We start from the raw sequence: 13,148 nt of genomic DNA on the forward strand, positions 1-13,148 counted from the left end.
CAAAGGATTAATCTTCTTAATGGTATTTGAAAAGTCTTCCAACTAAGCAAAATGGGGGTGGAGGGAATTTACGGATGTGTGCATGCTACGAAATCACAAACAGTGGTGTGGGGTGTCGAAGTTTTAGCCATCAAATGATTTAGTTTTGTGTTTACAAGAGATGTGTTTGGGCGTGCGTTGGGGGAATAAGCACCAAAACTAGTCCAGTTCTATCTCAAATAAGAGATTATCTTAGATAATTAGAGTGCTACTGTTTTGTGTTTTGGACAACAGTTGAGGACAACAAAAGGGGTCTGCAGAGGGGGTTTAATTTAAGCAGGTCGAGGGGTCAGGTCGCATCTGTGTGTGTTTTGGCATGGTGACCCAGAAATCTATACCAAACAACTGTTGTGTTGCAGATTACAATACATCATAATGACCTTGTTCCCCTTGCCACCATCCAAAGTCATTAAATCACAAAAAATTACATGTGCATGCATACTTCTTTCAGCCATATAATGAGCACCATATATTGTACTGAATATATGTAAGCTACTAGTCAAAAGTTTAGACACACTTTCTCATTATTTGTCCTTTTTTTCTTACAGTGAAAGTCAAATATTTAATCCCAAGTTTTTCCCAGCTAACTGAGAGCATGCATGTTACTCCTCAGATAGCCTGATGAAACAAACTACTTTTCTAAAGAAAAAATAAATGTATTAATTAAGTTAGTGAAAATATGTGCTTCATTCTTGGAACTGGAATTGGAAACACAATTCAATGTAGCAAAAAATAGACGGAATGTTTTTTACAGAAAGTTTTTTAATAAAACTCAATAGGAAATTGCTAACCTGATTTAATATTTTGTTGACTAACATGCATTTGTGGGGGAAAAGGAAATAATAAACTAAACAATAATTGCATATGTAACAATACTTTGAAATCGGCTATTTTGTAATAGGAGTCAATCAGTCGCCTTTTCAAAATTGAGGCTCTGTTTTGCCCAATGTTCACAATTGTGACCGCTTAAATGTTTACTTGTCCTGCGAGCATGATTTATGAGCCTGAGCAGTCTTTTAAATAATTAATTAATAGACCCTATAAACATTATCTGTAAACGAAAACATTGCAGATCTATGTGTATTATGACAGGTTTGACTTGCCTACTTTTACGGATCTTTGACACAGACATCATCTTTCCGAGGTGCGCGGTGGATTTAAATGGCTCTGATCATGTGCCTATTTGCACCATCCATGTAAACACGTTCACATGAAATCAAGACTGTCTGGACTGTCGTTTACAGTTAACATCTCTTTATAAAATACATCAACAACACTTTGTAGACCCTTCATTTTCAGTTAAGAGTAGGATCATAGAAGCCTTAAGATCAAGTGATTTCTAAGACGATAATAAATATACATTCACTTGTGTGTCCAGACTTTTCATTTGTAGTGTATATCAATTGGTTCTCTACAGAGAGATCAGGTTGGATTATTCTGTATTTCCTCTTGTGTGAATCTAGGTGCCCAGTGGCAGGTTGTGATGGCCAGGGCCATGTGTCGGGCAAATACTCATCGCATCGCAGTGCGGGAAGCTGCCCCATTGCCAACAAGCGGCAGAAGGAGAGTTCCATGAACGGATCGGCCTTCTCCTGGAAGGTCTGTAAGCAGGAGCTGCCACACTGCCCCCTGCCTGGCTGCAATGGGTTGGGTCACGCTAATAACGTCTTCATTACACACAGGAGGTGAGGATACTATATGATAACCATTAACTGCAATTCTGACTTTATCATTTACCTCATTCATTTTTGACAGAAAAGTTAACTGCCTCTAAATGTCATTCATATTTAGTATTAAAATTATATATAAATAGGCTGACAAATAGAGCCAGAGGCATTTGAGTTTGAGTATAATTTCAGAAAATATCTTTTTTTTTTTTCCCTGCAAATACTTTTTTTTAATTATTTTTATCCTGTCTAAGGTCACCTCATATGCTATAAAGTGCAATGAAAATAAAATATGTTGGCCCAACAGCCATAACATATACAAATGATTCATTTTAATTACTGTGTACGACAAAAAATACAAATTTTAAGGTGAACTTAGAGAGTTACATAAAGTAAATCAATAATCGTGAGATCCTTGAACTTCTTTAGCTTACAAATCCTTAAAATTAAGAATGAAAGTACTACTAAATCAAACGATTAAGTACAAAACTGAGGTTGTGTAGCTTGTTTAAAGGAATATTCCGAGTTCAATACAAGTTTAACTCAATCAACAGCATTTGTGGCATGATGTTGATTACCACACAAATTAATTTTGAAAAGCTAAAATCTTGGTTACAGTGAGGCACTTATAATGGAAGTGAATGGGGGCCAATCTGTAAACATGAATATATTCAATGTTAAAAACGTATAGCCACAAGACATTAACAATATGTCCGTTAAAATTATTTTAGATTGCTAGAATTGCTAACTAACATATTCTGTGTAAGTTAAAGCCAATTTTACAACTTCATTGTCATGACAATGTAATGTCAACAAACCCTAAAACCCTAAAATGACTGTACAAATTCAGAAACATTAGTAACTCTACAGCTCAAATAACACATGAGTTTTAACAGAAGAATTGTGTAAAGTGGTTTTATAAAATTATAAGCTTCATATTTCTGCCTTTAAACCTTCACCAAATTGGCCCCATTCACTGCCATTCACTTCCAGTGTTAGTTTCTTACAGTAACATCGATTTGTGCTTTTTTAAAGAAAAGGAGGAACGAGTCTAAATTTATTTTTGTGGTAATCAACATTATGCCTCTAATGCTGTCGATTGAGCTGAACTTGTGTTAGATCCGGAATATCCCGTTAATGCCTGGCCTCAGTAATTATTTTCTTTATAGCCAAGTTAATTAAGTAGAAACAGTGATATAAATGTTCATTTGAATTGCTATATGGTTGCTGAATCTTATTCATGTTTTCTAGTTGTGCTGACATAAAATGACCATAAGTTGAATTGGTAAATGTCTGCACTTATATAGTGCCTTTTTTAAACCTTAGAGGTTACCAAAGCGCTTTATGCTGTATCCCATTCACCCATTCACACACACATTCACACACACACTCATACACCAATGACAGCAGAGCTGCCATGCAAGGTGCTAGCCTGCCATTGCGAGCAACTTGGGGTTCAGTGTCTTACCCAAGGACACTTTGGCATGTGGAGTCGTGTGGGCCGGGAATTGAACCGCCAACCCTGCGATTTGCGGCCGACCCGCTCTACCACCTGAGCCCTGTACTTGAACCCTGTGCATGATGCATAAAATGCTACGTATATATTTTAAGCAATTCCAACATATTTTTTTCCAGTGTATTTTAAGTAAAGATAGCTCAGTTCAAATAATTGTGGTATCTGGGCATTTGTTTTAACTAAAAATAATTTATGATGTGTTATTGTAATTAGGGGAAACTACCTAAAATTGTAGGCACTGATCTGTAGAGTTTGTGTTTTCTCCCCTAACAGTTTGTCAGGATGTCCGTTAAATGCCCAAAGTATCAAGAGAAAGCTCTTAGATGAAGAGATGATGAACATCAAACTGAAAACCAGCAGTGGTGAGTGATTCAAGCACTTACAACAAAGCTAAATGCTGCTTTCTGAATGTTAGACCTGCTGATATTATCATAAAGAGTGAACTGTTCAACTTTGCTTTTCTCAAATTGATGTAACAAATAAATATCTATTGAAAGCTCCAAAAGTAACTAACAGAATTTAGTTCAAATTTAGCAAGAACTGTCTTTTAATCATGTTTATTACAAGTGTCAATCAACAATTCCTGGTTTGCGTCTGGTCATACAGGTATCGAAAACAATGAAGACATGCAGCACTTGGATCATGAAATAAAGGAACTCAATGAATCGAATCTAAAGATAGAAGCAGATATGATGCAGCTTCAGACACAGGTAAATAACATGCAGTGAACAACTAGAGATACTCTTTTATTCCACCTTGTCGCTGAGCTTAAGATCTTGTTTTTGCCCCATCCTGTCTCAACAGATCTCATCCATGGAGTGCAACTTGAAGACTATAGAGGAAGAGAATAAAATAATCGAACAGCACAACGACAGTCTGTTGAAGGAGTTAGCGCATCTTAGTCAAGCACTTATCAACAGTCTCACAGATATACAGCTGCCACAAATGGTGAAAATGATATCATGCAGTACCCACACAATTTCACTGACACACATCGTCATGCAGATTAGCCATTATTAAACTGTTGTTTTTAATCTCTGTATTCTAAAAGTCCGAAAGAAATCATTTAAAATGTCTAAATCAACCTGAATGCATTCGGTTACACCAATGAAAGTAGTTTTAACAGTCAGACCAGGTATAAATATCGAATTGAAGTAACAGCAGCACTTTTTTAGTTTTTACAGTGATTTCTACTCAGATACAGTTATATGGCACTTTTCCACTGCATGCTACGGTTTGACTCGCCTCAATGCTACTCACTTTACGTTTCTGAATTTGCATTTCTATTGCAGTTTAGTGCCATCTCAACGTGGGTGGGATTATAGGATGTTTGTCATAGTTGCACTGCCTCTACTGCCGTGACATCATCTTAAACACGACACAAACTGACCAAAACAATAACACGACCGCTAGCTGTTAGCTGTTAGCTGCTAGCTCATAGTGCTCCATAAAACAGTTGTAGCAAAACAGTCCAGGGCACTCTCCCTCCCATTGCTCACCGGTTTAGATAGCGTCCATTTGGTCGAACCACTTCCACTTTTCCTTGATGGTTCTGTAGTCTCTTTTAAGCTTTGTTAACTTTTCCCTACACTGTTGGTAGGTCCCGTGGTAGCCGTGTGCGGCCAACAGCTGAGACACTTCCTTGAGAAACTATTTTGTTTCGCTCATCGCTAACGAGTGGACCGTCTGCACCTCGTTTATTGACCACAGCGTGGTTTTGCGCACAGCCATTTCTTTTTTCACAATTCGAAAGTCGCGTGAACAAATGATACTGTTATCGCTGTTGCTAATTTTAAAACTAGCGGGTTGATGTCACGTGTCGGAAATCCAGTGACACTGGTAGTGACGATTCTCCCTGACCAATCAGCAGGATTTTGACTTCACATTTAATATCGGCTCGGCTCGCTTGGAACCTCGACTGAGGTGGTACTAAAAAAGTATCAGGTACCAGGAACTATCCACAGTGGAAAACCCCCCAAAAAGCGAGCTGAGTTGAGTCGAGTTGTCCCGTGCAGTGGAAAAGCCCCAATAGTTACTACTAAATTAAAACTGTGGTGACTTTGTATTAGCTGCTATTGTTATCAAAATAAATAAATAAAAATAAAGTGGCAGAAAGGATCTGAAAGACTGTTAGACTGTTTGTAGGAGATTCCATGTTAACTTGATATGATTTGAATGTAGTAACAGTAATTGTACAGACTATATGCTACAGTATAATGTATGGTACATTTTTATACTGTAAGGAGTCCTGTTTTCTAATATTTGCATCTTAATTTTTTCCAGGGTCCCATAAATGAACAGAATTTCGAAGCTTATGTGAATACATTGATGGATATGTACAAAAATTCCGAGCTCGAGTATTCTCCGGAATGCAAAGCCTTATTGGACAGCATCAGACAAGCCATAAAGGGTATTCATGTATAAGGCCAAACACTCTCTTTCCAAACAGTTTGATCATCTGCGGAGGGCTGGCTTTGTGATCTGTGCAAGACATATCTTGTAAAGAAAATAATAATAATTATAACTCCATTCCATGATGAAATCATTGCACTGAAAAATACCAGCCACATTTTCTAATGCTAAATATTTCCACTTGATATGTTCTTTTAAGTAAGATTTTACCTCCTTTTGCACTTATTTATTTCCTATGGTTTGCTTGACTTAATTTCGTAGTCGTTCTTTTGCGCATTATTATATTATTGCTACATATTATCTTTATTCATCTGTACTATTTATCACACAGCAATCGTATTTATTTATTTATTTATTGGTATCATAATTGTTTAAATATTTGATGCAACTCCAAAATGCAAGGCCAGTTTTACATATTGTGAATATATTTAGAGATCATTTGCATTTGTTGTACAATATTTGGGAGTTTTATTAGTTCGAAATATTTCACCTGCATTCAGTGGCGTTTCTAGCTTGTATGGCGCCCTGGGCGATTGGAGAATTGACTTCAAATGCAATCTAATGCAAAGCGCCCCGTGCCACCCCCAGCAAGCTGCCCATGTCGCCCATGCCTAAATCTGCCACTGCCTGCATTTTTGATTACTTTTATTAACAACTGATGTCAAATGTAAGATTAGTCAATTTGCGCCACCTGTTGTTGAGCAACTGTTATTGGTCTGTTAGAGCAGTATACCCCAAAGTTGTTATTTATTGATTTTTAAATGTGTTAAATGCCACTGATTAATTGAAAAATGACATAATTTGTTTTGAATCATGAATTTGTGTTCCAATTACTGAGCAAAAGAAAAATTTTGTATCTGAACTCAACTGTACAAGTACACTTGACCAGAGCAAAAATCACTTCATCAGCGTTGAAGAAAAACTAATTCATGATATCCTACTTTATTTCCTTTTCTGTTCATATGAACTGCCTTTGGTGTGCACATCCGTGTGTGCATATATGTGCCTAAATGTAAATGAGTACATGGAATATGATATGTTTTGTGGTAGAGCAGTATTATGTGAATGGTGAGTCATTTTACTCTGCAGTATTTTCTGAATGAAAATAAGCCTCTAAACTCTGTTTACCAATCGTTTATACACCATTTGAAGTATGTAACAATATTCTTGTAAAATGGGGATCAAGTGTTTTATGATCAGGCAGGCACAATAAGGTTTAGATTATTTGTATTAGCCTAATAGGCTTCAGAACTCCTTAACCTTTATGAAACAAACAATGGTCTCTAAATTCTCAAACATTTTTGGAAATACCTTGATGTTCCTTTAGTTTTATGAATAGTATTTTCTTAGCTGTTTCTCAAAGCACTTCACTCACTATTTATTCAATGTTATCAAAGCTTTTTTTCATGGTTATTATAGCGTATGCCTATTGTTACACCACTGCAAGCGATGCCACGTACTAGATCACTCCAATAGACTTTATTTAAAGTAGCGCCATATTTGATTTTTGACGGGAATGCAAGGGGGGGGGGGGACGTGTCCAAGATGTCCAAAATGTCCAAATTGGGGCCAATTAGCCATTTTCCCTCCCGGTGTCGTGTGACTCGTTAGTGTTACAAGGTCTCAGGTGTGAATGGGGAGCAGGCGTGTTCAATTTGGTGTCATCGCTCTCACACTCCCTCATACTGGTCATTGGAAGTTCAACACACCTCCAAGACGACCACTGCCTTGTTAAAGAAGCTGAGGGTGAAAGTGATGGACTGGCCAAGCATGTCTCCAGACCTAAACCCTGTTGAGCACCTGTGGGGCATCCTCAAATGGAAGGTGGAGGAGCACAAGGTCTCTAACATCCAACGTGAAGCATTTATCCATGTTTCCATTGATAATGGTGTAACTATTGGGGGGTTGTACTTGCTTGTTTTGATTGCCGGGCCTGCGTTAAAGACACAGACTATCCCTTGCGGCCGCTATTCCATTCCCGCCAAAAAATAAAGATGGCGCTACTCCGCCTGAAGTCTGTAATAACCAACGGCTCTGCCTATTCTGCAATTGTAAATCGAAAATGCAGTATAAATAGCTTCGTTGATTTATTGGGATAGATCAAATGTTTAAATTGCATTTTAAGTCAATTCTTTACCAAAATGACCTTAGTAGGCCTATCCATATTTTCCAATAAAATACAAGGTAGGCCTACTACAATACACTGTATTATGTTATTACAGCAACATTCACAATATATTACTGCAGAATAACTTTAATAGCAACCTGCTACAGTCCATAATGACTAAATCTATACCAGTTGATTTCCTGTTTAAATGCATGGGCCATTGCATCCCAGAATATCTGAGTGCTGTTACTGAAGGCATTTGTTATTTTATTACCAATGGCCTCGCAGTTGCAGCAGCTTTAAAACTTTTCCTAAAAATGCATTTTCCTAACCCCTTTGCACTTTTTCTGTTATTAGTGTTTATAGCAGAACAGGTTATATCCTTTATCAATTCTGTTTTCTTTTCCTGATCAGCACAGGTTGTTTTGAAGGAGTTTACCATAGTTTTACATTGTTCTTTGATGATGATTAAAATGCATAAGCAAATTTACAGGTCATCCCGAAGGAATAAAATCACTATATTATCTGATCAGAATGAGCATAATGAATTGTATTCTTAATAAACATAATCAAATCTTTTTTGTTACCATCCAAACTAGGGTATAATTTATAATAAATTCTGTTAAATTATTTTTAATTTATAAACCACAGATTGTTTGCTCAGGAAGTTTTGTGAGGAATATTTATTTTTTCCTTTTTGTATTTGATGTTTTGTAATGTGATATGAAATCTTTTTGTCTGTGAAAAAAAAAAAACAAAGAGTATAATACACAGAACTGTAAATTATATAGGTTGTTTTTGTTTAAAAAAAAAATTTTTCATTTTTGTTTTCAGTTCAAGTAGTTTGTATATCAGGATTTCCTTACACTTTTAAAATTTCATAAGCAGTTCTGCGCTGTGTTGTACAGTTTGTGTATGGTAGAAATAAACTATTGAAATGATCTGCATAGCACCCAGTGTACAGTGGCTCATATCAAGACTAGATATGAGTACAGATATTTAGTTTTCCTGACATGGATTTATTGAACAGCTCATAATCAATCTTTATACACAGACAATAATCAATTATGTAGAGAGTATGTGAGTACTTTTGTATGATCCACATCAAGAGTTAGATTCATTTTACATATACAAACTGTATAAGGGAAAGTGCATGCTTTCTGCTCACTTGAAACTGCTATGTGGAGATTTTCTGCATAGTTAAACAATATACGTAATTATAAGTAATTACCATTGGGCCATTCAAAATTATACTGTCTTGTCATGAAATGCTGTGAGGAACATTGTAAGCTATTGAAAAGCAATTTTCATGTCTACCAGTAGATGGCATATGGATGCAGCTTTGAGGCACAAAAGATTTCAGGCCTTCCTTAAAACCACACTGTACTGTAGTCAAGAAGGACAACCCTAGTTTCAAAGCAACAAAAAGGGTAAATATAAACACAGAAGTAGTCTGATTGGTTAACTCAGTGTACAATGAGATCATTAAACAGTTTTTAACAAACTTCCCTCACCAGACACCTCATGTGCCCATGTAAATATTGGTTTGTTACCCTTTATAATTATGATAGCATATGTTATGATTATGTGAGGTCTATGAGAGTAGACCTAATTTATGAGCCTTAGATGAGTTGCAAATTATATCTAATTATCTCAAGAGAGGCACAGGTTATCTGTTAAACCGTCACCTTACAAACAAAACCAACAATTATTATAAAGATCCATGACAAACTTGACATCAGGTGCGAATTGAGGTAGTTTGGTGTTGCTTTTTGAGTGAACTATCCCTTTAAGCCCATACACTCTACTGAATCTCACAGTGGGATGTGTTAACATGCCTTACTGATAGTGATCTAGAGCAAGATCATGAATATCCATCCAACTAAATCAGAGAGCTGGAGTTCTGGTATAGGGCACAGAACAGCTATAATGTATGCAAAAGCTCAGATGCCCCCTGGACTGCATACAGTGCTGACAGCTTTAACCCACTGTGAGAGTGATCTTTTAAAGGAACCTCAGGGCATATTATAATACTGTCTCTCCTCATTAGAAAATACTGCATTGGAAATAGTTTCACTTTATTTAAGAAAGTTTTCAGTTGACTATAATCCTCATATAGATGATGCATGAAAGTATGCTGTTGCTTTCTTGATCCTAAAATGTATAAAAAGTGTCCTGTGTGTCCATTTTTGGCCTAAATGTTATGCATAAAGTGGTGAATTGTTTTCGCAAATGTTTTGGCATTAAAAGGGAGATCAATAATTATTAATACAGTATCTCACAAAAGTGAGTACACCCCTCACATGTTTGTAAATATTTGATTATATCTTTTCATGTGACAACACTGAAGAAATGACACTTTGCTACAATGTAAAGTAGTGAGTGTACAGCTTGTATAACATTGTAAATTTGCTGTCCCCTCAAAATAACTCAACACACAGCCATTAATGTCTAAACCGCTGGCAACAAAAGTGAGTACACCCCTATGTGAAAATGTCCAAATTGGGGCCAATTAGCCATTTTCCCTCCCGGTATCGTGTGACTCGTTAGTGTTACAAGGTCTCAGGTGTGAATGGGGAGCAGGCGTGTTCAATTTGGTGTCATCGCTCTCACACTCCCTCATACTGGTCATTGGAAGTTCAACACACCTCCAAGACGACCACTGCCTTGTTAAAGAAGCTGAGGGTGAAAGTGATGGACTGGCCAAGCATGTCTCCAGACCTAAACCCTGTTGAGCACCTGTGGGGCATCCTCAAATGGAAGGTGGAGGAGCACAAGGTCTCTAACATCCACCAGCTCTGTGATGTCGTCATGGAGGAGTGGAAGAGGACTCCAGTGGCAACCTGTGAAGCTCTGGTGAACTCCATGCCCAAGAGGGTTAAAGCAGTACTGGAAAATAATGGTTGCCACTGAAAATATTGACAATTTGGGCCCAATTTGGACATTTTAACATAGGGGTGTACTCACTTTTGTTACCAGCGGTTTAGCCATTAATGGCTGTGTGTTGAGTTATTTTGAGGGGACAGCAAATTTACACTGTTATACAAGCTGTACACTCACTACTTTACATTGCAGCAAAGTGTCATTTCTTCAGTGTTGTCACATGAAAAGATATAATCAAATATTTACAAAAAATGTGAGGGCTGTCCTCACTTTTGTGAGATACTGTAAATATTATAATTACTCCTAGTTTTCATATGTACAGTAGGTAAAAACAATATATATATATATATATATATATATATATATATATATATATATATATATATATATATATATATATATATATTTATTGTTTAACTGTTTAGGTTTTACCATCTTTGTGGGGACACAGTTCCACTGAATGACAGATAATTTTACATTTGGACACTTTGTAAAGTAGTTTGACCATCATGACCTGATGTTCCCAGACCTCATTTGGCAAGACACAGCAGGATCCTACAAGAGCATTGTGACTATACAGTTCAAACTTAAAGGAATATTCCACATTTAATACAAGTTAAGCTCAATCGACAGCATTTGTGGCATAATGTTGATTAACACCAAAAATTATTTAGAATCGTCCCTCATTGTCTTTAAAAAAAAAAATAAAAAAAAAAAGCAAGAATCAATGTTATAATGAGGCACTTACAATGGAAGTGAATAGGGCCAATTTTTGGAGGGTTTTAAAACAGAAATGTCATTTTATAAAAGCACTTACATTCCTTATTCTGACAAAAATTGTTTAAATTGTCATTTTTACAGGACAGTCATTTTAAGGTTTGTTGACATCTTATCGCCATGGCAACGAAGTTGTAAACATGGTTAGTGAGTGTTTTAATGTTTATTAATTGACCCAATTCACTTCCATTGTAAGTGCCTTACCAACTCAGATTTTTGCTCCTTTTTTTATTTTAAAAAGTTAAAAAAAAAAAGTTTTTGTGGTAATCAATATTATGCCACAAATTCTGTCGATTGAGATGAACTTGTATTGCATATTCCTTTAATGTCCATATCTATACATTGGCTCATACTTATACCTATTACCCAACTAAGTAATTTCATAACAGTAAATTCCCAGCTGGACTAAGTCGATCCCACAAAAAGAGGTCAACAGAGTTGGATGGCCTATGGGAAGATATAAAGTTTCCAAATGTGTCAGCATTGTAAGTGAAAACTTTTCGAGTCTACTGTCATATGACAAATGCTTCAACGGATTTCTTATTCAGGACTATATTTATTCCAGACAGCAAGTAGGTATGCCTGCGTATAGTCTAATTTAGCATGCAATGGTGCAACCTTTTAGGCACATGGAGAGTGTTTGGATGTAAACAAGAAGGCATGAACATCTTTTTCTCCAACAGTAACATCTGAGGTGAATTATTTGATGTGCAGCAAATGCTGATCCAATTTGATTTCAACACAAATTTCAATGCCAAAAACGTAATCTTCATAAATCAGTCCACTAACACACTAACCTACATTGACTTCAGGCTTAAACCATCATCGTAACCTCAAATTGCTAAAACTTAGTAATAATCGGGCATATTTTGAGAGTTCTATGTGATTTAAACAGCTTGTGTAGGCGTTTTCCAAGACTATTTGGAGCTAGCCACAAGGTTTTAGGTTTTAGCTCCCAATTAATCTTGGGAAGGACAGGTTTTTCTGACCCATATTCCGAAAGTCCCGCCTTTATTTGCAAGCTGTTTGTTGTGCTTGCTACATCAAACTGAATGATTTCTCAGTTGTCCAATCGCTGAATGCTTGTATAGCATACTGTATCTTTTGTAGCATACTATAATAACTTATTGGAATACGGGTAGTGGAGAAAATAGCCGCTGCCTGGTAGAATGGCACTTAGCATGAAACTGTCTAAAGAAATGGGCGGAGCTTAAAATGAGTCAAAATAATGATCTTATTTTAGCATTTACATTTAAGCATTTGGCAGACGCTTTTATCCAAAGCGACTTACAGTGCACTTATTACAGGGACAATCCCCCCGGAGCAACCTGGAGTTAAGTGCCTTGCTCAAGGACACAATGGTGGTGGCTGTGGGGATCGAACCAGCAACCTTCTGCTTAACAGTTTAGTGCTTTAGCCCACTACACCACCACCACTCCATACACACTTCACTGTGTATTTTCATTTTATAACCTAAAGGCCACTTATATAATAACCAAGGTAACCTAAATAATCTAAAATAAGCCATTAACTGCAAACACATGTATAAAAAAGTCTCCAAGAATGCTAAAAGTTCAAGGCACTACAGCAGTCCAGAATCTTTTTGGCCTTGGTTGTACTTAACACCCTCCAGTGCTTCAATGTACTGATAAAATATAAAAATGAACTGTACAAAATTATGTATCTTCTTTGACCATCTACATTAATTAATAAAATATGTACTTAAAATACTAAATAAGTTAAGTTC

At 36.5% G+C, this 13,148-nt stretch overlaps 1 protein-coding gene across 2 annotated transcripts in view; it reads left to right on the forward strand.

The window, feature by feature from the left end:
* LOC127634774 (suppression of tumorigenicity 18 protein-like) overlaps positions 1–8,681 on the forward strand; it is a 65,636-nt gene extending 56,955 nt beyond the window's left edge. For both annotated transcript variants that reach the window (XM_052114452.1, XM_052114454.1), the window contains 5 exons: positions 1,503–1,724; positions 3,496–3,584; positions 3,829–3,932; positions 4,027–4,170; positions 5,506–8,681. In XM_052114452.1, the coding sequence (XP_051970412.1) occupies positions 1,503–1,724; positions 3,496–3,584; positions 3,829–3,932; positions 4,027–4,170; positions 5,506–5,646 (700 nt within the window). In that variant the 3' untranslated portion in view covers positions 5,647–8,681. The remainder of the gene's footprint in view (positions 1–1,502; positions 1,725–3,495; positions 3,585–3,828; positions 3,933–4,026; positions 4,171–5,505) is intronic.
* The last annotated feature ends 4,467 nt before the right edge of the window (positions 8,682–13,148 follow it).

Source organism: Xyrauchen texanus, chromosome 42, assembly GCF_025860055.1.
Source record: "Xyrauchen texanus isolate HMW12.3.18 chromosome 42, RBS_HiC_50CHRs, whole genome shotgun sequence".
Lineage (NCBI taxonomy): Eukaryota > Metazoa > Chordata > Actinopteri > Cypriniformes > Catostomidae > Xyrauchen > Xyrauchen texanus.